The sequence below is a fragment of the Pseudorca crassidens genome, chromosome 5 (genome assembly GCF_039906515.1).
Source record: "Pseudorca crassidens isolate mPseCra1 chromosome 5, mPseCra1.hap1, whole genome shotgun sequence".
NCBI classification, from domain to species: Eukaryota; Metazoa; Chordata; class Mammalia; order Artiodactyla; family Delphinidae; genus Pseudorca; species Pseudorca crassidens.
The window spans coordinates 90038656-90062603 of NC_090300.1; the positions used below are offsets into that span (position 1 = coordinate 90038656).

The 23948-nt window shown below is 45.3% G+C and overlaps 2 protein-coding genes across 10 annotated transcripts in view; one reads left to right on the top strand and one right to left on the bottom strand.

Annotated features, from left to right (window-relative positions):
* CFAP44 (cilia and flagella associated protein 44) overlaps positions 1-15249 on the top strand; it is a 136415-nt gene extending 121166 nt beyond the window's left edge. For both annotated transcript variants that reach the window (XM_067738887.1, XM_067738886.1), the window contains 6 exons: positions 630-760; positions 2007-2123; positions 2994-3195; positions 6904-7064; positions 8582-8716; positions 12316-15249. In XM_067738887.1, the coding sequence (XP_067594988.1) occupies positions 630-760; positions 2007-2123; positions 2994-3195; positions 6904-7064; positions 8582-8716; positions 12316-12489 (920 nt within the window). In that variant the 3' untranslated portion in view covers positions 12490-15249. The remainder of the gene's footprint in view (positions 1-629; positions 761-2006; positions 2124-2993; positions 3196-6903; positions 7065-8581; positions 8717-12315) is intronic.
* Positions 15250-16448: 1199 nt separating this feature from the next.
* Positions 16449-23948, bottom strand: part of BOC (BOC cell adhesion associated, oncogene regulated) — a 261869-nt gene continuing 254369 nt past the window's right edge. For 7 of the 8 annotated variants that reach the window (XM_067738890.1, XM_067738889.1, XM_067738893.1 and 4 more), the window contains 7 exons: positions 23242-23347; positions 22855-22977; positions 20465-20686; positions 19470-19705; positions 19212-19288; positions 18304-18497; positions 16449-17206 (listed from right to left, as the gene is read on the bottom strand). In XM_067738890.1, coding sequence (XP_067594991.1) covers positions 17019-17206; positions 18304-18497; positions 19212-19288; positions 19470-19705; positions 20465-20686; positions 22855-22977; positions 23242-23347 — 1146 coding nt within the window. In that variant the 3' untranslated portion in view covers positions 16449-17018. Of the gene's footprint in view, positions 17207-18303; positions 18498-19211; positions 19381-19469; positions 19706-20464; positions 20687-22854; positions 22978-23241; positions 23348-23948 lie in introns of those variants that run through there. The other variant, XR_010943738.1, reaches the window with a different exon arrangement.

Below are 23948 nucleotides of genomic sequence, written 5' to 3' on the forward strand. Positions count from 1 at the left end.
ATCATATTTGTGAGTGGAAGAAAGCTAGAAAATCTTGTAGTGCAACTTGTTATCTTATAGCAGGATTAAACGGCTTGAACAAAGGCTCACAGTTAGTTTAGTGGTAGAACTTGGGATGGAGCTATGGTTCCTAAATTCCATTGTAGTGATCCATTATATTTTCACATTCTTTATCAATTACTCAGTGGATAAATGTGGCTGTCAGTGTGATATAGTGGAAATTAATACAGAGGTACTGTACTTGAATCCCATTCTGTCACATATCAGCTGTGTGACCTCTCTGAGGCTTACGGTGGTCGGGTGGTCGTGACCTATAAAATGGGAACAACAGTCTCTACCTTGCAGGGCCTGTGAGCCTTGAATGAGATAAGGTACATAAAGGACCCAGCACCGAGCCTGGCTCAGAGCACTGCTCAGAACATCAATACTAGTATCATAACCACTATCATGATTATTAATACCATTAATAATTTCTACCCAGAATAATTTCTACCTGGAGCCCTAAGTATGATGGAACCTTGCTGGAGTAGATGGACATTAATAATTCTGAAGCTCCAAAGTCCACACTTATTGTATTACTACATTCCCTAACAAATGGGGCTGCTTTGCTGTTTTGACTGTCTTTTCAGATTGTGATAAGGGTCTCTTTGAACTGGCTCTTCAACTTCGAGAGAAAAGGCTGGACATTGAAGAGGCCTTAGTTGAAGAAAAGAAAGTGATCGATAACCTCAGAAAGGAATATGATACATTGTCCAAAAAAGTATGTTGGTCTGCCCTTCTCAGGTCTGTTCATCCTCTCCCAACAAGCTACATCTCCTTGCAGCTATAATATTGCTATTTCATAGCAATGGCATGAGTTAGGACTTCTTGTAAGAGAACAGACATTTCCCATGTTATATCCATTTACAGTTGTGGTTGAGGGGCCATTGCTCTTTTAATGACTGGGACTTTCTTTATCTAAATCACTGGCCTCCAAACTTTTTTGATTACATACTTCTATAAGTAAAAAAATTGTGGAGCACATATTCCCACAATAAATGTATATTTATTTATAAATTATATACATGAACTATTATACTAATATATTTTATGTATTATGAAACATTTGCAAAAAACAGAAATTAACAAGAATAAGATAAAAGTAAATAGAAATTGCAACTTCTTTCCGGACCCCAGTAGATGACTTTGAAAGTCTGGGGTGTATGCATTCCATGTGGGAGGCCACTAAGCTAAACTTCTGGTACAATTATAGTGATTTTTCTGCTGTATCTGCTCAGTTTCCCTCTTAAGTACTCTTTCCTAGAGCAGCATCACTTGACTCATATTCAGAAATATTTTTGATAGATTGCTTCTCCTCTTGAACAAGGAAATGATTTGGAAAACTTTCTAGTATTTTAGGAGATGAAGCTATGTGCTTTAGAAATACTGTAGTTAGTAGTTTCATTACTTTAAAGGGCTTTTTTCTCTAGTTTATTGATGTCATTATGACCAAATGAGATTTGAACCATCCTGACAAAGACATTCCAGGCTGAGAGATGCTTTTTTTTTTTTTTTTGCGGTACGCGGGCCTCTCACTGTTGTGGCCTCTCCCGTTGCGGAGCACAGGCTCCGGACGCGCAGGCTCAGCAGCCATGGCTCACGGGCCCAGCCACTCTGCGGCATGTGGGATCTTCCCGGACCGGGGCACTGCACCAGGGAAGCCCTGAGGGATGCTTTTACTGCAGAAAACAAAAGGGAGATGGGGACAAGTCTTCTGAGTTTTCATTAACAAAACCTATACAACTCTGGGGTCATTAGAACAATTGAAAAAGTGGTGTGGATCATGACTTAGCAGGAAGAGAATAATATATATTGCTGGGCTGCAGACTGGGATCGTCCGTTTAATCACAGTCCAACAAAGCAGATCCAGTTCATGCTTTTGCTTCCTCCCAGAAAGGCTTCATTTACCACCTCGGGTATATATTCAGTGAATCTTTTCAGCATCTCACACATGGGGCTTTCCACAGGTCAAGATTGTGGCAACTAATCTGAACATGGCCGAGGAGGCCCTGGAGGCTTATCAGCGTGAGAAGCAGCAGCGGTTGAATGAGCTGCTGGTTGTGATTCCTCTCAAGCTCCACCAGGTGACGGGTCTGAGAGGTTGCCCCACCCTGTCTGAGCAGGAAAGCCATATGACACTCAGGCTTTTCCAGAGAAAAATTCATGGGCCACTAGGGGGCAGAAGTGCAGTCCTTGTGAGAAATCTACCTGTAGAATGACACCCCAACTTTTCTTACCCCTTCTGAGATTGTTATAAAAGCATAATATGAAAACATGTATATTTCCCTGTGGTCCATTATCACTTTGAAAGTTGAATCATTTCAAGTCTGAAGAAATGAGAAGCCTAGGACTTAAGGGAATGGCTTGGAGTTTGAAATGTTGGCTCTTGGGCACATGTCGCTTTTCACACCATCTTTAAGTAGACATGAACTAATGATGCAAGAAGTAGCTTCACTTAATCTCTACTTGTTAATGAGGGAGGTTAAGATAAAAGGAAAATATTCTTTCTCTTTTTTCCCTCTCTTTGTTCATCTCTATATCCCGCTCAAACTACAACTTACATTAAAATGCAGAGATCATATCAGCAAAGTACCATGTTTTGTCACGTAAATAGAGAAAGCTGTATGTTAGAAAAAAAAACCTAAGGTCAGCCTTACATACATCTTGTTTAGCCTGAACCAAACAGGATTAGCGATCTGTAGCAATTTGCCTAATATGCCAACCCTGAAATGTCCGTTCCATCCTTATGCAGTAGATATCAAGCATGGTCTTTTTGGAAAGAAGTGCTGTCCCAGAGGGACATAATGTGACTTCTATTTGAAAGTGGCTTCCTGCTTTTACCTTACTCAGTGGTGACAAGGGACAGAGAAAGAAGTGTTTCCCTTATGCTTTCCATGACCTTCAATTTAGCTTGGTCTTTGTCTATTTTGATTTGTTTTGTTTTGCTTTCGTAGATAGAGTATGTGGTATTCGGAGAAATACCTAGTGATCTTTCTGGAACTTTGGTCTTTTCGAACCACTCCTTGGGACGACTGCAAGAACGAATTGTCCAGCTCCACGAGGAAAATTCCCAGCAGCAAAAACTTAACAAAGATTGCCGGGAACGGCGTAAACAGCTCATCCGAGAAAAGAGAGAGATGGCCAAAACTATACAGAGTGAGTATTAAGCCCGTGGCTTATTTAGTAATATTTATTGATTAGAGAGGGAACTGTCAAGTGACAATCTCCAACTTTGAAAAGAGTAGGTCATCACAGATCGGAACCACTGAGAGGAAATAACACCTTCCCGTCTTCCCACTTACTCTCTCTCCTGATTCTATCAAAAGATCATTCTCCTATTTTAAAAGGATAAATATTTTGTCATAGAAATAGTTTCTCGCAATTTTTAAAGGTTTTATGTATAATAAATTATAGAATGATACAGCAATAGCCCCTGTACCCACTAGCAAGCTTAAGAAATAAGCATTGAAGATACAACTGAAGGCCCTTCTCCTTATAATACTGTTCTGCTCTCTCCTTCCCCAGAATCAACCACCAGGCACGTCTGTATACATATGGATGTATCCACACACAGTATACAAAGTGCCTTTGTATGTTTTTAACTGTAATATAATATTATTCCTATCATTTTGCAGTTCACTTTATTAAACCAGTTTTTGAGAGTAATCCGTATTGCTACAGATAATTACTCATTTTAACTGGTACTACAATATTCCATTGTAGGACTATAAGAGTTTTTCTTCAGTCTCCTGTGGATGGATATTTAGGGTACTTGTAATTTTTCATGATCACAGGCAGTGTTACAGTGAACCTTCTTGTACATGTCTCCCCGTGCATGCGTGGAAGGAGGTGAGTCCCCAGGACTGGGGGCTCTGGGTGTGTGTGCGTTTTCCGCTCTCCTGGGTATTGTCAAGTTGCCCTCCAAAGTGGCTGTACCCTTTTCTCACCCTTGGCAGTGTGAGAATTTCCTGGGCTCCATAGTCTAATCAACACTTAATACTGCTAGACTTTCATATTTCTGCCAACCTCGTAGATGTTAAAATTGTATTTCACTGTTTCCTGAAGTCCTTGAGGTTGAATGTCTTCACATAGCTTATTTGCTGTTTATTTGTGTTTCCTTTTCTTGCCTGTCATACACTTTGCCCATTTTTTTACTTGTTTTTTTTATTTTATTGATTGTAGGGAGTTTTTTCCTATATTTTATGTCTTTCTTTGTCCATTACATTCACTTCGAATCTTTTCTAATATGTGTCTCGCCTTTTTACTTTATTTACTGTATCTTTTTGGGATACAGACATTTAAAAATCTCAATGTAATTAATTTTATCAATCTATTTATAGTTTGTTCATTGTGTGTGTGTGTGTGTGTGTCTTAAGAAATCCTTTCCTATTCTGAGGTCACAAAGATATTTTTCTATCGTTTCTTCTATTAGTAGTGTTCCTCACATTTACGTTCTTAATTCAGATGGAACTGAGGTGTATAGTATAAGATGTATGGAGTAAAGACAATTCTCTTAAAATACCTTTTGAATATTTGATATATGGAACATATGTGTAAGTGATGAAGTATTCCAACTTTAATAATAATATTACCAATACTATAATAGCATCTACCTTAATGCCACAGACCTGTACACTTTAAAGATTAAAATGGTACATTTTGTTATGTGTATTTTACCACAATTGAATAATATTTTTTAAAAGAAAATTTGAAAAAGAAAAATAATGGGAAGAATATAGCGGTCAGTCAATCCAAGTTGCTTGGATTTGTAGAGGTCAGTTTCTAATGAGTGATGATGGTTCTACCCTCATGGGTGGCTGGATTATAAAATTTTAAAATACATGTTAGGACTCTATGTTTGAATAACACTTATTTGAGACATAGAGTTTTCTCAGGTATAAACCTTGAGGCCCCAATGTTTCTCACGTACTTCACATTCCTTTGGCTTCTGTAGCCTGTGAATGTTGTTTATATTTGGAAATACTATTTGTCAAACCAAGGAACAAACTAGTATGAAAATGAGGAAAGCAGCTTATTTCCATCTGAATAACCTCGCAGTTTGGAAAAATGTGTGAAGAAGATGAAATGAAGTATTCACATTTCTGGAATGTTAGTTGAAATCAAAAAAAAAAAAAGTCCCATGTGGTTCAAGTTTTATTCAGTGACTTTGAGTTCTTCTCCTACCCCCGGTCCATTTTCTGAAAGCAAGTTGTGAGTCTGGTTAAAGACTGATCTCCTAATTCAGAAGGTGAAGCTAGGAGTGGTTCCTTTACTGTATCTCACAAATGCTTACCAGTGATGAGAAACACCACAGTCACTCACTGTTGCCTGCCTCCATCCCTAGACCCAATGGGGAAGAAGAGGAGAGTCTAGAACATGGGGTGGGGAGAGCACAGCTTGCAGCCATGGGGACAGAGGATAGGGAGTGTTCCAGAAGCCTTTATGTGCCCAGGGAACACTAGCTGGCCTGAGTCAGGAGAAGGGTGTTGTTAGGCTGGTTCCACAGTGGCGAGGACCAGAGTCCATGTCCTAGTACATGAGGCTGCCTTGGGAGAGGGGACCCTGTTATATGGGGCTAGCTGGGGGAAGTCAAGGTTCTTACTGAGGGAGGCCAAGCAGGCAGCCACAGGCTAGCCACACATGTGCCAATAATCCAGTCATTTCATTTGCATCACTGATTATCATGGCCACCGCATGACACAAGTCCATGGGGCGCCACTCACGTAGAATAGAAATGAATAACCCTCCCTGGATTGTGCAAAATGGCAGCCATGCTGATTATACCATTATCATTCAGCCATAACGATTATACCTGAATACAAATTCCTGTACTGTAACAGAATTGCATCATCTTGTTACACCTTAGGGACTTCAGACTTCACTTAGGGGACTCTGGTGACTGAGAAAATCTTGTTACAAGATTACACTTTCTTGGGGAGCTCAGACTCCACAAATGGAATTTTCTCCAGGTTTTCCAGTGTTCACATGTTGAGGAAACACAGTAAACAAAAGTAAAACATATTACATGTTAGATGGAGAGGATTGTTAAGAAGAAAAAATTAGAAAGGGACTGGGAAAGGGTGCTGAGGTCCATAGGAAGCCAGGGAAGAGCTCCCTGGAAAGGTGATATACTTACTAAGATGTGGTTCTCCCTGGTTAGGGGACAAATTACATTTGGTTACACCTTCAGAAATGGGTGTTTTGGAAATAAGTCTTTCACCAGTCTCACAACTTGTTTTCAGAAAATGGGCTGTGTGGAGTGAGTCATGTGGCTATTCGGGAAGAGAATTCCAGACAATTCCATACGAGAATATCCAAGTGAGCCCGGAATGTTTGAGAAGGTTGAGAAAAAGATGTCTGGAGTGAATGAGGAGAGAGGTGTGGGAAAGGAGGTGGGAGAGATAATAGGGGCAGGGCAGGACAGGTAGGACCTTGTGAACCACTGCAAGGATTTTAATATTTTTACTTGGAATAAGATGGAAACTTCTGTTCAGTGACTGTTCTATTCTCAACACCAGATGTTATAGAGATCAGTAATAAAAAATTAAAAACTGAAGGCTTCATAATCCCATTTGGGCCCATGAATAATCTGAGGAGGGGCAGATCAGAAGGCGTAGCCAGTTGGGAAAGATGAGTCCCTTTGACACAGGAATTTGAAGTAGATGAAAAGACAAGAGAGCAATGTGCATTCTAAGTGAGGAAAGTAGTAGGTGAAAAGTCACAGAGGAAAACCCAACTGGTAACGTAAAATGTCTTATCATCTTCCTGCAAAAGCTGTTCCTCAGAATGGTAGTGGTATTGGTATTATTCATTTAATAACAGTGGGATCTGGTGAACAACCTGACAGTGACTGTCTTCTTTTAGAAATGGAAGAAACAGTCAATCAACTAATGGTCAGCAAGTTTGGCCGTGTGGTCAACCTAGAAGCCCTTCAGACACTTTCTGTGAATACAACACTTGAAGAACTAAAGATCAAGAAACTTCGAAAGGAGCTATCAAACGCAAAGGAAATGAAGATGTGGGAGGTTAGGATGAGAGGGCAGGTGATCCACTGGGTGGAGGCAAGGACTCCTGGTGAGCTTTCAGTGGTTCCTGCGAAGCATCTGTACACCTGGAGGCACGTGTGTGAGCCCCACTTGGTTCCTCCATGATCTTAAGCCTGTCTCGGCTTTCTTACCATTCACTTAGTTGAGCCACTGGTCTATCTTGGGATGAAAGCACTAGCATTGGGTCTGGGATCCAGGATTCATGTAAATATGATGGCAAAATGGCATGAAAGATTACAGACAGATTCTACTCTGAGGTCTGCATTAATGTATAAACGTTCTAATAGTGTTAGACATGAACTGCTATACTCTGAGGACCTAATTGTATTATTCTAAATAGCTTTTGATGCTATTTCCATTCTGGAAATTAGAAAAACATCTCTGAGTAATACATTTTATAACAAAGTATCTACTATTTAGCTGGTAGGGTCTTAGAAGGTATTCAATGCCTACACTGTTCCCGGAGCCATGAGATGAGGCAGTACCCCAGTGACAGCCTGATTCAGAGACAGGAACTTTTACAGAGATTTTATAAGCCCACAAATAATTATGGCTTCTCCAGTTTTCTGTCTTCACAGTAGACAGGGAAGGAGGAGAGGTTCCTAGCGCTAATCATTTTTTTTTTAATATTTATTTATTTTCCTTATTTGTTTTTTGGCTGCCTCAGGTCTTAGTTGCAGCACACGGGGTCTTTGTTGAGGCATGCGGGATTTTTTTGTGATGGCGCAAGGTCTGCTCGGGTTTCTCTCTAGTTGTGCCGTGAGGGTTTTCTCTCTCTCTAGTTGTGGCGCGCCGGGCTCCAGGGCACGTGGGCTCTGTAGTTTGCTGCGCGTGGGCTCTAGTTGATGCGCGCAAACTCAATTGTTGTGGTGCGTGGGCTTGCCCCATGGCATGTGGGATTGAACCTGTGTCCCCTGCAATGGAAGGCGGATTCTTTACCACTGGACCACCAGGGAAGTCCCTCCTAGTGCTATCTTGTCTCATCGAAGATTTGCCACTGTACCGTGAAGAAACAAATTACTTCAGTGTTCGTGTCAGTGGGGTGGTCCCTATCAGGGTAGTGCTGGAGATAATATGTGCTATCTAAAATAATTTGTTGTAGTAGTAGAACAAAGGAAAGCCACTGGCACATGTATGGCCATTCAAGCGGGTCACCTTGAGGATCCTGGGCCAAGACTGGGGAAAAAGCAATACAGGAACATTTCCTGCTTAAAGGATCATTCTCCCTTTTAATGAATGAATACCATCACTCAGTATGCACCCTAATGTCATTGCTCAACAATGGAGTGATGTCTATCTTATTTTTACCTACTTTCATCCTGCTTACATTCTTCTTTAATCAAACCAGACCCAGTGCACTTGCTTCTGATATTATTGGCTTATTGTATTTTTCTATGTGCACATCACTCCATTTGCCTGGTGGTTTTGATCAAATCATTCATTTTTCTCTGCTTCCTCATTCACTTAATCCATTTTGCATCTTTCTGCCCCGGTAGGAAAAGATTGCTCAAATGCGACGGGAATTGATGATGAAGACAAAAGAACACACCAAAAAACTTCATCAGATGAATGATTTATGTACTGAAAAGAAGAAACTTGATTCTCAGTTGAATATTCTACAGAACCAACAGGTATGTTCCTTTTCTTCAGACCTTTTGTCAGAATTGGGGATGTTCTATAAAGGGAGTATCAAGTGCTGGCTTTTAAACAAACCTTGATCTTGGACGTTTCTGGCCCACTTGGGTCCCTGAGGACAGAGTTGATACCGTCTCTATTAAAATGAGCCTGAGGGACTAGCTTTACTGTATGCCTACTGGGTACCATGAATTCATACAAGTACTAATTAAGGGATTTGCCTTGGCCCTTGCAGACGTAGGGTTACTTAGGTATAAATAATGACATCAACATGCTCCCTGAATTTGGTGTCAAACATCCATTTCCAATACAGGTTTACGTCCTTTGACCTACAGGGGGCCTCCTGAATTATGGGAGGCCACATGTTACTTATTAAAACACTTGTTACTTTTTAGGGCTTTCAACTTGCTTTTATATAATATTTATTGAGGCTAACCTAGTAGTACTTAATACAGCATGTGGTGGATAATACTTATTTATAAAGTTTCACCCTATTTAAGCCTTGCCTTCTAGGGACATAACACATGTATGGCATATTCTGAACTATGTGCTATAATCTTTTAATAGTACCTGCAAAAATGCTGTTTTTTTTTTTTTTTCTCTTGGTTTTCTTTACGCGCCCAGGAAATGTTCTAAGCCAGGGGTTCTCAAAGTGTGGTTCCCCCAGATGTACAGAATCGGAGGCTGTGGGGGAGGGGTCCAGCAATCTAGAACAAGCCTTCCAGCTGATTCAGCTGCATGCTAGAGCTGAAGAATCACTGGTCTAAGCAAAAGTCCAAAAGAAAGAATGAATAAGAGGCTCTGGGAGGTTTACAACTAAAATAGAGAGGAAGCCTAGACTCTGAATATCAAAGGCCCTTTAGCCACTACAGAATTATTGAATGAAGTGTCACAGCAGTGTTCAAGAGCAGTGATGCCTAGACGGACTCTTCACAGAGTCGTCAGGGAGTAAACATCTGTTGACTTGATGTGCTTGGAACGTCCAGATACCTTGGAGAGGAAAGAGTTTGGAGGCAGATCAGTTGACTGGGAAAGGGAGTTAATTGTGTAGGTGTCTTTACATAGTATATCTTTATATATATATAGCTTTACATGTATGGTCTCTTTCCATTGGCTGTCTCATTGAATCTTCAAAATACCACTTTCCAAAGCTCAGAGTGGTGAAGTAACGTGCTCATGCTCTCAGAGCTAATACGTGGGGAAGTTTCTTTTTTTTAACATCTTTATTGGAGTATAATTGCTTTACAATGGTGTGTTAGTTTCTGTGTATAACAAAGTGAATCAGCTATACGTATACATATATCCCCATATCCCCTCCCTCTTGCATCTCCCTCCCACCCCTCTAGGTGGTCACAAAGCACCGAGCTGATCTCCCTGTGCTGTGCGGCTGCTTCCCACTAGCTATCTATTTTACATTTGGTAGTGTATATATGTCCATGCCACTCTCTCACTTCGTCCCAGCTTACCCTTCCCCCTCCCCGTGTCCTCAAGTCCATTTTCTACGTCTGCGTCTTTATTCCTGTCCTGCCCCTAGGTTCTTCAGAACCATTTTTTTTTTTTAGATTCCATATATATGTGTTAGCATATGGTATTTGTTTTTCTCTTTCTGACTTACTTCACTCTGTATGACAGACTTTAGGTCCACTGACCTCACTACAAATAACTGTTTCGTTCCTTTTTATGGCTGAGTAATATGCCATTGTATAAATGTGCCACATCATCTTTATCCATTCATCTGCTGATGGACACTTAGGTTGCTTCCACGTCCCTGCTATTGTAAATAGAGCTGCAGTGAACGGGAAGTTTGTTTTTAAACTGGGGGCTTTCTGACTCCATAGCTATTACTCTTACAACAATCTAGGCATGGATTGGGATGAAGATGGCAAGGACAAAAAACCAACAGTCAAAGACATTTCAAAGTAAGAAGAGCCAAAATTTGTTTGGATATGGTAAAGAGAACGAGGGAAAAGCTAAGGTGACTTCAGAGTGACCGTCTGGACTGACTGCGCATGAGGGGCCGTGCATTTAGCTATAAGTAACCAAAAGCCCCACTTCTGAAGAGTAGCTTAAACAAATAGGGGTGCTTTTCCTCACTTAACAAGAAGTCTGCAGGAGATGACTGAGGGGTTTTAGTTTAGTGGGGCTGTGATGTCAGGGCCAGTATCTCTGTGACTCTCTCAGTGGCTGAAGTTTCCTTCAGAGTCACAGACAGCTGCCCCAGCTCTGTGGTTGCTGCCCAAATGCCAGACTCTTGTGTCCCTTTCATTAAGAAAGCAAATGTTTTCTGCTACATCTACTTAGCCACTCCCAGCTGGAAAAGAAAGTGGCTAAGGTTAGTGTTTAGTTCTCACAGCCCCTGAAGTGAAGGTGGGCAAGGGAGAAGAGGCAAGAAGGTACTGGGGGCTTCCCTGGTGGCGCAGTGGTTGAGAGTCCGCCTGCCGATGCAGGGGACGCGGGTTCGTGCCCCGGTCCGGGAAGATCCCACATGCCGCGGAGCGGCTGGGCCCGTGAGCCATGGCCGCTGAGCCTGCGCGTCCGGAGCCTGTGCTCCGCAACGGGAGAGGCCACAGCAGTGAGAGGCCCGCGTACCGCAAAAAAAAAAAAAAAAAAAAAAAGAAGGTACCGGGTAATGACAACCCCTACTTATGAGGAAGGGCTGCCATAGTAAGTGGGGTAACAGACAAATCATGGGCTTTTGGCTTCAGGTAACCTGGCTCTCATCCTGCTTCCAGTCCTTAATATTATAGTGACTTGGGCCAGTTCATAAACCTGTCAGTTTCTGTATCTTTAAAATTGGAATAACACCACCTGGTTCTGAGTTGTGAGGATCACATGAGGTCGCAGACATAAAGCACCTGGCACGGAGAAGATAACTAGGTGTTATGTCCCTTCCTTTAATGCACGGTCAGATTTATTGAGTGTCTACTTATGTAACAAGTTCTAGGGCGGATGCTGGGTAGAGTGGTGAGATCCAGGCATATTGGGCTCTATTTCTAAGGCACAGGATCTAGCAAGAAAGATATCAAACAAGCACTTAGGTCAAACCATAGGAAACTGCTACTTTTTAGGCTAAAAAATGGTCACGTGTCACAAATTTCAAATGGTTCAGTCTAATAACTACAATGATGAGTGATGGATGATTTGACAGAACGTAGAACAGGAAGCCTAACCCAGCCCATGGGGTAAAGAAATCCTCCCTAAAACTGATGTCTGAAACATGAGCAGGAATTGGCTGGGCAGGGGAAGAAATCAGATGAGGGAATAAAGATTTCTTTTTTGGAAAACAAGATATGGGCTGTCTAGGAAAAGGAGGTATCTGGCCTTTTAGAACTGCAGCGATGAGCCCTGTAGGGTATGAGTGACTGATAGCTAGCTTCATGAGTTACCCTCTAAAGGAGATTTGCATTCTAAGAGTTGCCTTATTAGCTCAAAGGGACACCTTTCCAATGGCAGGATTTCAGTGGAGGACTTGAAGGCATCTTAAAATCAGGAGCGGTGGCTCTTTAAGTCAGGCACACCTAAAAGACAAATTAAGACAGGGGTGTTTCCATAGTCCAAATGGTGCTTAAAGCAGGGAGGTGTTTTCTCTCAACAGGGCAATGCCTTCCAGGGCCCCCGGAAAGCAGATATTCTGGCAAGAGAGAAGGTCACTGAATTGATCCAAGTCCAGGCCGAAAGGATTATGGCCTTAAAGGAAGAGGTTGCTCTTTTGCGTAAGAAAGGTGGCCTTGTTCTCCCCCCCATTCACTCTCCACAAGAGAATGAATGAAGCCCGTGGGCCTTAAGTTTGCTTTTTTCTCAAATCCAGCCAAGATTTCTGACACTTAATTCAACAGATGTTCTGTTTCCTTGTCGCCTGCAACAATCCTACTGTTTTAAAGTGAACTTATCTGAAAGTCTAAAACCACATCCAGTCATGTAGTTTTAATAATTTCCCCCCAACTGCTTATCTTAAAACTGACTACAGCACCCAACAGCTACTTATTATTGAACTGAACCAATGCAGATGTGTCTGCAACCAACTGGGTCAAATGTGAAGTCTTAGGAGGCTGTTACCTTAAATCGCCAGAAACCATCGGTAATATATCCTGTTTTAGGAAATTTGTTTTTTGGTTATCTGAATTCTTAGCCATTAGCAAGAAAATCGATCATTCAGCAAACCATGAGAAAACTTCCTTTTCTTGGTCGTTGGATCCTTGGAAAATAAACTTTGATGTTATCAGGTATTCTCTGAGAGGACACAAGAGAACAAAAACTATTTTGCCAACAATATCTGAGAAAAATGCAATTTAGAATTTTGACATTGTTAACTTCATAAAGCAGTTATTTGAGGGGGTCGGGATTCAGGAAATGCAGACAGAAAGAGCAGAGCGGTTTGCTTTAGACTGGCATAAAGCAAAAAAATAAACAGCTTCCTGAATCACCCATAGTTTTAGCAACCTCCTCAGCTCTGGGTGGAGCACAGAAGTGTGTTTTGCAAAATGGTTGAGAAGGAGTCTCTTCTCTGAAGGTGTCTGCAACTCTACCAGTATTCTAAGCACTTCCTATAGTTTCTCATGTCCTGTGCCATTTTCTTTGTTTCTACTTGAGTCATTTGCTGGTTTTGATATAGATCAGGAAGTAATGAAATAGATCCCATCACTGAGAGATCAACTCTAATAATCACTTTTGATTGTATGTAACATTTAAACTAATTTGGGAGTATTCTTTTGGTTTGGGGGTAAGTAGTCAGTGGAATTCATCTCAGAATGATTTCACTGATATTTGGATTTCTGTTAGTAACAGAACATAGCACTTTAAATTCCGTGCTCTGTGGGTCCATTTTAATGAGCTACTCCCTTGAGGCCATCCCAGAATATGAATTGGTTACCGAAAAGGAAAGGGAAAGGCGGCAATGTTGCACCAATGTAGAAAGCGACCTCAGCAAGGTCAAGTTTTCGTAACCCGTCTAGCCTGCTGATCTGCCCCCCAAAATTATAGACAGGACTTGGGATTTTTTTGTATGTTGGAATATATATATATTACAGGGGGCCACTTGGCCTATTGTGTCTCTAAGATCCTTTCATACTCCTATTTGAGAGGTCCAAATAGCTTAATGTTTGTGCCTGTCACCACAGAGCTCTGATGTAGCAGCTTTTCTACTGGAGAGCACCCTTTACCACATTCTCTGCTGTACACCCTAAACTATGTGTGTACACCCTTAACTATGTGTGCCCTTCAAGCGTTTCAAAAAAATGTGCTAGTCACAGTTCTGAGTGTTTTACCTACTTAGTTATTCCTGCATAAAAAATTACCCCCAAACATAGCTTCAAACAACATTATCTCACCCAGTTTCTGAGGGTCAGGAAGCTGGGAGCTACTTAGCTGGGTGTTTCCAGCTCGGGTCTCTTACGAGGTTGTAGTCAAGCTGTGAGCTGGGGCCACGTCCATCTGAAGCTTGGCTGCAGCAGGAAGGGCTACCACCAAACTTACGTAACTGGCTGGCTACGACCTTGAGCGGCCACCTGGATACAGTGGGTGGTCCCGGAGGAGACACTATCCCCTTGTTGTGGTGAGAGCTAGGGTAAAAATTACATTATTTTCCTGGGCCTCATTGTCAGACAAATGAGAGATCTGGATAAGCTCTGAGGCTTCTTCCCATTCTGAATCCTGAGATTCTAATTGCAGCAAGAATGAATTTAGTCTATGGACGAGTAAAACCAGTCAGGATTATTACTTTTTCCCAAACTGAACTAAAGTTTACAATATTAGGCATTCATACAGCATGTTTGGGATTTGACAATACAGTTAATTCATTTTTATTTTGAATTAGATAAGAAAGATAGCTTTCGTTTCATTTCATTGATCCCAGGCTTAGTCTTGAATCTATAGCAACTGAGTCTTCGGGAGGTTTAACAGCAAGCAGGAGAGCACCAGGGTGCAGCCCTGGCTGGGGGTGGATGGAAAGCTGTCCTAGTCTCCTGATCTGTGCTCTGCCTCCTGCTGTGCCCTTAGAGAAGGCAGCCTCACCTTTGAAAGAGGCCAAAAATCTGCCTGAGTTACTCGAGGATCAACTGTTAATGTCCCTTGGTTATTCTGAACCCTCGTCCATAGTATCATCAAATCTCAACATTGAAAGAAAAACTGTAGAGTCCAGCCCCTCTGTCAGAACTTCACAGGAAAAGGAGTTTCTCATTCCTGCCGACTCAGCCTGTCCTGTGTGGCTGTCCTGAGCCATGAGCTGAACTCCACACCACCACCAGCTCCTGCCCAACTAGGTCTTACTCTTCCTTTTGATTAATTTATATAGCCATTGCTGACTGAATCAGATTTTTAAAAGGCACTATAATAATTAACCTGAATCTAAAGAAATGCAAGATGCGATGAAACTGAATATCTAAGCTGTTTCCTTTTCTAGGCTAAAATTTAAAGGCCTGATGCCTAACCTTTTCCTCCTCTCCTGCAATTGGCTAAAGTAAATATGCACATTTATCTCATTTAACCTGCCTTAGAAGTGCTTTTTCATTCCCAGGCTTTTTTTTTTTTTTTTTTTGAGAGCTAAAAGCACTGTTGTCACATAAAACTGCTTTCTGCACAGCACTGGAACCATACCACTTCCATAAAGTTCACCAAAACTCACCTTGACAACCACTGGGATCATCAAGCATTAAGAAAACAGGGGAGTTTTTTTGTTTTCAAAAGCCAATGGGCTAGAAGTTGAGTTTTATAGCCCAGATCTGAGAGGTAAGATCTGTCCCTCCTGGAAGTGACCTCTAGGCCCTTGATGCGAGATTGTGTCTGAAGTCACAATATCTTATCTCTTCTCTTCCCTGCTCTACGTCTCCTTTCCTATCATTTCCGTATTCCTACAGTCCTTCATTTCATTTCTTGAAATATTTTTAAAAGACTGCTTTTCTGAAAACCATGTTCCAATTTAGCTGCTGGACAGAGAAAGGATGCAGGAATCTCTTCTGGCCAGCAGAGGGCGCACTTGCCCTAGACCATCAGTCACCTCCTGGGGCTTTCTTAGGACTTTATTCAATTTGTGACTGGAGTGCGAAGCTAGGGTCTGCCACTGATGACCCGGAAGAGGATTAAGTGTTTCAAGTGGCATTTCATCTGTAACTCAACTCTACTGAAATCTAAAAGGTACATTTCCCTCCTGAAAACAGTTAAAGTGTGGTAGGGCTCTCGGCAAAAAGCTACAGCCTCCGTCTACTTCCACTTGCCCAGACAAAGGTTGATCCGATGGTTGGACGGCAGTGAGTAAATGTTGATTTTAAACAACTAGTGAGTCAACTCCCCTGGCCACGTTGCTGTTTCTTTGGAAAGAAGGGAAGTGAATTTTACGAGGCACCATATGTTCACCTGTAGCACAGCACTTCACTAAATGGCATTTTGGAGAAAATACTTAGTCTTCAACACACACCTGTATAGAAAAGATGAGCCTCATTCCTTCCGATCTGACCATAGCTTTACCTCAAGTCCAGTCAGAGAACGGTGAATCTGCTTCTCCTCGCCCACTGTACACTGTGTCCCTCTTGGACTAAACAGTTACCACGCATCTGCATTAATGAAAACACAACTGAGAGTCAATATTTAAAAAGACAAAATTAGAAACATTTGCTGCCTTCTCCAGACTTCTCCTCGATGGATCTGAAAACATCACAAGTGGATGTTTCTTCAAATACTCAGACTGAATCCTAACATCTAAAGAGAATGCTGACTCATACATGACTAAGCTGTAGGTTACAGGGAAGACTAAACATTTATTTAGACATTACAGTGTTTATTTTTACAGAGATATGTTGCCACAGATTATTGATTCTGGAAGGTTTGTTAATGCTTACAGTACTATACACATCTTAGTCTAGTCTCACGGGCATCTTGGGAAAACGCTTCCTTTAGCACCAGATCCAGCCACTGTCACGGGTGGCTGCAGCCTCTGATCGCACGGCCCTGGCCCTTCTCTTGCAGTCACTGTGGACAGTGTGCCTAGGAGTCCTCCTTCCACGGGCTTCTCTGTGGGCCTTCTGCAGGGGCCCAGGCAGCGGCGGAGGGTCTAAGGGACGGGCTGCCTCCTCAGTCTGTGCTGCTCTTTCCCGGTTGACTCCTGTTCCGTTGCGGCTTCTTTGCTTCCCACCTCAGACCTCAGTGGGGAGGATTCCCTATGTCTCTCCAGAATTATAAAAACATATACATTTATTTACAAGTGCATAAATATATAAATATGGCTATTATAGAAAAATAAATACCAATTTTCTCTCTTTTTTAAAGAAACAACAATATATAGTGTCTTTCTGGGATATCAGCTTCTGCCTAAATTGTAGGAGGTGGTATTTCAAAAGACATGTGAACCGGTGGGCTGGGGGAGAGCCGCATCCCAAGTTCCTGCCCTACGTAGGCCCCCACGGGGTGCTGGGGACACCAGTCTCCTCTCCCCGCAGGGCAGGAGTCAGGACTGGCCACCTCTTCAACCGGTACGAGGCCCAAGCAGCACCGGGACCCTGAGGGGAGAGAAAAGTGGGAAACGTTAGAATCCAGACTGACCAGGAACTAGTGCTCAGCAGTACTGGGTCACCCTCTCTCTGGGCTCTCTCTGGGAGCTGGTTACTGGCTTTAGAGGAAGGACAGAGACCTACAACCACAAAAAGGACAATTACACTCCCTCTAAGTATGGGCCACTTCTTACCCACGTCCCACCTGCACATTTCAGTGGTGAAAGCGTGGAGACCCTCATGCATCTACCCTATAACCAGGGGCAGATGACGTCAGCTGAGCCCAGGAACCGTGCAAGAAAGTTCTGCTTTCTCCAGGTGTGGGCTGCTAGTACACCCTTCTGCTATGCTTTCTGGCCATGATCATCTCACTCACAACTCATGCCCCCCGATGGAGGGAGTCCCGTGTAGATGCTACTGGGGTCTGGCTCTAGGAGGTACCTGTCTTAGAATTTCATCTCCCAGGGTCTGGGAGCTGCATGTGACCTGGAAGCCACACCGTGGAGGCTATAAGAAACTGCAGCTAATTCTCTGAACCAGCCTGTGCCCAACCAGGTATCAAAAAGATGGGCACAAAGAAGGACAGTGGGCTGGGCGCGCTGTGCTTCGAGTCCCTTGGAGGGAAAGTTCTCTGGAAGCACAGAGTTCTGATGATGTGAGAACCTGGCTTAATGATGGATGCAACCTCATTCCTTAATTAAGAGACAAGACCCAACAAAGCAAGGTACTTCGGAGTGATTAGAGAGTGCCTCTTAGTGTGATGAGAGGCGGTGGGAATTGGTGAGTGGCCTTGAGATGCTGAGACCAAAAGGGCTTCTTTCCCTGAAATGGAGAAGTGCCCGTTCTCTCAGCCTTTGAGGACAGAGCTTGCCATGTTGGACCCACCTGACACTCCCTGCAGATGTGCTGGGCCTTCAGCAGGGAAGGAGGTGGCCAGCTCCCCTTTGCACCCCCATCTCGGATATACAAGCTGTGGACGGTCTTTACCAGACACCGCCTTCAGGGACTGTTCTCGCCCCGCCTGCACGTCACTCCCGGGTCGTGGACGCCTACACCTCACCTCATCCCCAGCCTGTTCAACCGCCCGCCCTGCCCTCAGCACTGACCTGGGTGAGAAAGAGGGTCCCACGTGGCTTCCAGCCCAGGACCCTGGGGTACACGCCTCATGCCGGGCTGGCCCGTGGCTGCTGGCTGCCCCTGGAGGTGGTGGCAGTCCTGCTGAGCCTGGAGCAGCTGGCAAGCTGAGTCATCGGGCAGCGTGTATAAGAGCGAGCCCTCGTCCGGGTTCGACTTGGGAGCCCTGCATGCACAAAACCAGGCGGAGGGGTGAGGCAGGGGCAGCGTGGGCCTGGATCCCACTGCCCTGGATACTCCCGTCTGGGGCAGCAGAGCTGGGCAGGGCTCAGGCGGGGCAGGGGCTGCTCCCCTTTGGACATCAAGAGGTGCCACACCATCGCTTCCACAGGCAATTCTAGTCTACTTCCGTGTGACTCCACGCGCGTCCTGAGTACATGAGAGGACGTGGGGCCTACGGGCAGAGCCAGCTGGGTGGGGCTGCTCTGGCCTGAGAAGCGAGGGAGGAATTGCTGAGCAGAAAAGGCATCATAACTGCAAACACAACAACTAACCCCCTTAGGCTAAGAGTCCAGGGGAGGGCTTCCCTTGGTGGCGCAGTGGTTGAGAGTCCGCCTGCCGATGCAGGGGACACGGGTTCGTGCCCTGGTCCGGGAAGATCCCACATGCCGCGGAGCGACTGGGCCCGTGAACCATGGCCGCTGAGCCTGCGCGTCCCGCGTCCGGAGCCTGTGCTCCGCAACGGGAGAGGCCACAGCAGTGAGAGGCCCGCGTACCGAGGGAAAAAAAAAAAAGAGTCCAGGGGAGCAGTTTGTCAGATGAGGGGATCGTGAGTGAAGCACTTGTGCTCACCTCTCAGTGATCCATGCTGGGTTTGAGGAACTAGTGAGAGAGCGAGCGCTGGGGCTCAGGGGTGGAAGGCAGGGAGGGGCCTGGGTACCTGGGAATCTGGTGACTTGGGGGGTCACGTCCACTGCCAAGAACGGTCTGCCTCAGCGTGCTGTCGGTGTCATCCTGCTGCTCAAACGAGGAACGAGAAGGTCACATCAGAGAGTCCAGGTAACTTCCCCATTCGTTGTTCAGCAGGCCCAGCAGCCCGGGATTAGAGGCTAGAAGGGAGGGAGCCTCAGGAGGTGGCCCGGCCACGCCCTCCATGGTGACCCGTCCCTGCGTGCCCACACTCCCAGAACTACGTTACCTGCTGAAGCTCCCCTGGGCGGCGCTGCTGAGGCTTCACGCCTGGGTAGCCCATGGCAGCTGCAGGGCAGGCCGTGTTCACATGTACTCCATTGGTACAGGCCCGTCCGCTGGTGCCACTGAGGTAGGGCTGCCCATTGGCTCGGTGGCCTGGGAGCCCTCCCAGTGGTACCATAGTGTATTGGCAGGAGGAGGGCAGAAGGGCACTTCGAGGAAAACCCAGGTCTGTTGTATGTTCTGGAAGAACAGAAGGATAGAGCTACGCTTAGGTCAAGGAGGCCTGGGGCAGCTTGAAAAAGTCCCACGTGAATCTCAGAAAACTCCTGAGGACTTAAGGTCAAATGAGGTAGGCGGGGAGTTGACATCGCGCCAGGGTAGAGAATATTCTTTCTCTCGGAAAATTCTTCCTGTCTCCCACTTCTTCCTAACATCTAGATTTTTTTTTTTTTTTTGCAGTAGGGAGAGGAGACACAGGACCAGGATTTGGGAGAATGAAGTGGCAAGTTAACACAAGGAACAATATTTAAATGAAGCAAGTTGACCAGATGTGTTACCGTCTGAAGCAGAAATCAGTGGATAAATCAGATTAACCTAGGATTAGGGGGAAAGCTCGAGGGAGCCACAGACGTAGAGAGGCGGGAAGAGGCAGGGTCAACTGAAAGTATGAGTACGTGGTCAGAGCTTGAGACAGTAAAAGAAAACAGAGCCAGCTAAGTACTGAGCTCCAGGGATGCAGAGAACACAGACCGACTCCCACTTCATCCTCTCCATCTGCCAACGTCTATGAGACGAAGGGAAGGCCCCATCTGTGAGCGATCTCCGACTCTCTCCAAGCCCTCTGGGGGACCCACCAGGAACTTGAGCTCCCATGTGTGAAGCAGGGCGCCTGGGATCCTGCCCTGGGCAGAGGCCTCCTTAGGGACTGGGAGACCCCTCCTCCCCTTACCCCCACCCCAGGCTCCTTCCCCTTGGTGTTGAGGACGGTCATTCACTCACTTTGCTTAGACCAGGCCCTCCACAAGCAGAAGGGGATGAAGGCAACGATGATGAGGACGATGGAGCCCAGGACGACCCCGACGATCAGGTAGGGCAGGTCGCTGGAGCGGGCCACCATGGCCCCTGTGCCCACCGGCCGCTCTATGGTTTCATGGGGTGGTAGCTGTGGCGGGGCCAGAGTTGGGGGTGGGAGTCGACCAGGCTGACCAGAAGACTTCCGGGCTGTTAATTGGGACAAAACTCACTTCAGCCTCTATTTCTTTGACATTTCTTTCATGAAAAATAGGAAAACAATATCCTGATTCCATGGGTGTGAGAAACGGGGTCAAACTTGTAAGACAGGGCCTTCGGTGGATGACTGTGGTGTCCAAGCTCAGCGTGAAACTGACCTCTAAGGTGAAATTGGGTGTCGCTGAAGACACCTGAGCCTTATACTTCAAAAAACACCCTGAGATATTTGTGGACCAAGCACTAGGGGCAGACTGGGTCTTTGGGGGCAGAAGTGGTATAGGGGTTTTCTAGAAGCATAGCTGGGGAACTTCTGGAAGAAAATATAAGAAGTACCTGAAAGCAGAAAGAACTGGGAATAGAAGAACTTCCCCGTGAATCTGCTATTCCTGGGTGCACCGAGAGATGTGAAGTCCTAGGTCTGAGCTGGGGTGCAGAGCAGGGAGACGGGGTTCGGGGCTCACTAGGACTGACAGTGCTAGAGAAATGCCAATCCAAAAGTTTACGAGGTGGCAACCTCGGCATCTGGCTTTTGCTGTTATCAGGATGTATCTGACATCGTTAACTCCTTTTCGCAGCCGTCCTCCCCCATGACTTTCTGATACTACAGTCTTCTGGGTTTCCCGTAACCTCTCTGCCGCTGCTGCTTACATTTCTCTCTTCCTGCCCTTTTCTTCCTGTCTTTGCCTCAGACACTGAGAAGTCTTCTAGTCCCTCTCAGACTACACTCTGTCTTCTTCTTCCCTCTATGCCTGTGATTTCAGCCTACATCCCAGTGACCGCCAAATACCCTTACCCAGGGTCCTCCCTGGGCAGGAGACCTGCTTCCCTCACGGGACACTTGCATTTCAACGTCTCAGAAGAATCAGACTCAGGTACGCCTCCAAGTGGTTCACGTTGTTCCTTTCTTGTGGAAGCGAGTTCCCTGCTGGCTTTTCCCCTTTTCGATAGATGGCATGACCACCTGTGTGGTTCTTCAAGTTCAAAACTTCAAGGTTTCTGCTGAACTCCTTTCACTCTCTCCCAGCCTCAACACACTATCAGTCCCTGGTCCTCCCTACGCTCCCTCACAAAAGAGGCTCAAACCCACCCCTTCTCTTCACCTTTCCTTCGCGGCCCCGGTTCTCTCCCCTCAGCCCATTCCTGCATAGTCACCAGTGACCCTTCCTGACAAACAAATCCAACGACGACCCTTCTCCACCTCACAGCCCACAGGGTCCCTGATGCCCGTGGCCTCTTCCCTGAGCACTGCCCTCTCTCGTCCTTCCAGTGCCACATACTCCCGCCATGTGGAGCTACGTGAAGGCTTGTCCTATGCCCCAGGCCACTGCCTCCACCCTGCTGAAGGTTCAGTCCTTCCAGAAGACCAATGTGAAGGCTGTGTGAAGTCTCTGTTCTTTGCCCCGGGCACTCTGCGTGTCCCCTGACACAGGAATGCTGGCTGTGTGTGCATCTGCCCCTTCACTGTATGTGACAGAAGAGGGCAGGAAGGGCACACGGGAGACAGAATGTTGCCGTGACAGGAAAATGGATCGTTTTCTTGGCTCTATCCCTGTTCCTCTGGGATCTTCTCCTGATTACATTTTTTTGCAATACACCTTTCAGTATTTGCAAAATGGAAATGATATCTATCCACTTGACCGATGTGCAAAAATCAAGTTATTATATGAATGTATTTAACGTGTTTTAGTGCAGGGAAAGAGTCTGGGCTTGTAGTTGGACAAACTTGGCCCAAAGTGTGCTCCACCGCTAACCAGCTGTGTGACCTTGGTCAAGGTATAACATGTCCTGATGCTCAGTTTCTTTCTTTTCCCGTGGGGTTGTAGTTAAATTAAGTAAACTAACCAATGTGAGTACCAAATGTTACTGTAGGAATAAAGTGTTTATAGAAAGCTCCCAACTTAAGAGTGGGTTCTAACGCATGAGTTCACGTGTGGGTTAATTCCCAAGCTCCATGAGACCGTCATGATGGCAGCCCACTCGTACTTAATACGGAGCACAGGCAGAGGAAGAGAAGGGTTAAGATGACAAAGTTTGGGGATACTTGGAAAATAAGGAGTCATTCTGGAGAAGAGATACCCAGCATGGCACACAGAGCAGTGACGTTGCCCTAGTCTGCTGGGGGGAGAGCAAGAGGAGATCAGAGAACCCAGAGAGATCACCTTTGGTTTCACAGATCATCACGTTGCTGAACTCACTCTCCCCTCCTTCGTTGAAGCACTGCATCTTAATGTCATAGGAGGTCTCCGGCTGCAGGTGGCTGATGGAGTGCCAGTATCTATCCCCTGGGAAAGACAGAGAGAGAGTCAGCGTGATGATTATGCATGTGGCTTGCTTGGCCCCCACTGGAGGCAATGTTCTAGGTGCCCACCATGTTCCTGTTGTCCCATCACCATGGAACGAAGCATGTGGGTTTATGAACTCAATGACCCCAAGTGTGTCCAGAAAAAGCCAACGATGTGGGGCAGGCCAGCCCACGTTTTCTACTTTCACCAACTCCTAGAGCCCCTTGCCAACAGAGGAAACTATCTCACACACGTGTTTCTCACCTTCCACCATATCCTTCTTGTAGTCACTATCATTGTCACTGTCCGTGGGTCGGTAATAGATATAAAAGCCATGGATTGGGGTGTTGTTGTTACTTGCTGGAATATACTACAGGGAAGAAAGAAGAAACAAGTTGACAATGGAGCAGAGAAATCATTGTGTGATCAAAACCACTGGGGGATGGAAATTTTACCCTGGCCTAGAGTTTAAAACTCACTGGAGACCCCGACCAGGGGTTGGGCCTGGGCCTTCAGGGTGGGGACATAAAGTCCAGGATGCTGGAACACCAGAGAATTCCCGGGCCCAGGGAATATTAATTGGCATGCATGTTCCTAAAGGTATCCATATCAACACCAAGACCCGACCCCACACAACTGCCTGCAGGCTCCAGTGCCAAACACCTCACACCAAACAACCAGCAAGACAGGAACACAGGCCCACCCATCAGTAGACAGGCTGCCGAAAGTTGTACTAAGTTCACAGACACCCCAAAACATACCATCTGATGCAGCCCTGCCCATCAAGAGGGAAAAGACTCAACTCCACCCAACAGAGCACGGGCACCAGGTACTCCCACCAGGAACCCTGCACAAGCCCCTGGACCAACCTCACCCAGCAGGGGGCAGTCAACAGAAACAAGAAGAACTACGACCCTGCAGCCTGCAGAAAGAAGACCATAAACAAAGTAGGTTAGACAAAACGAAATGAC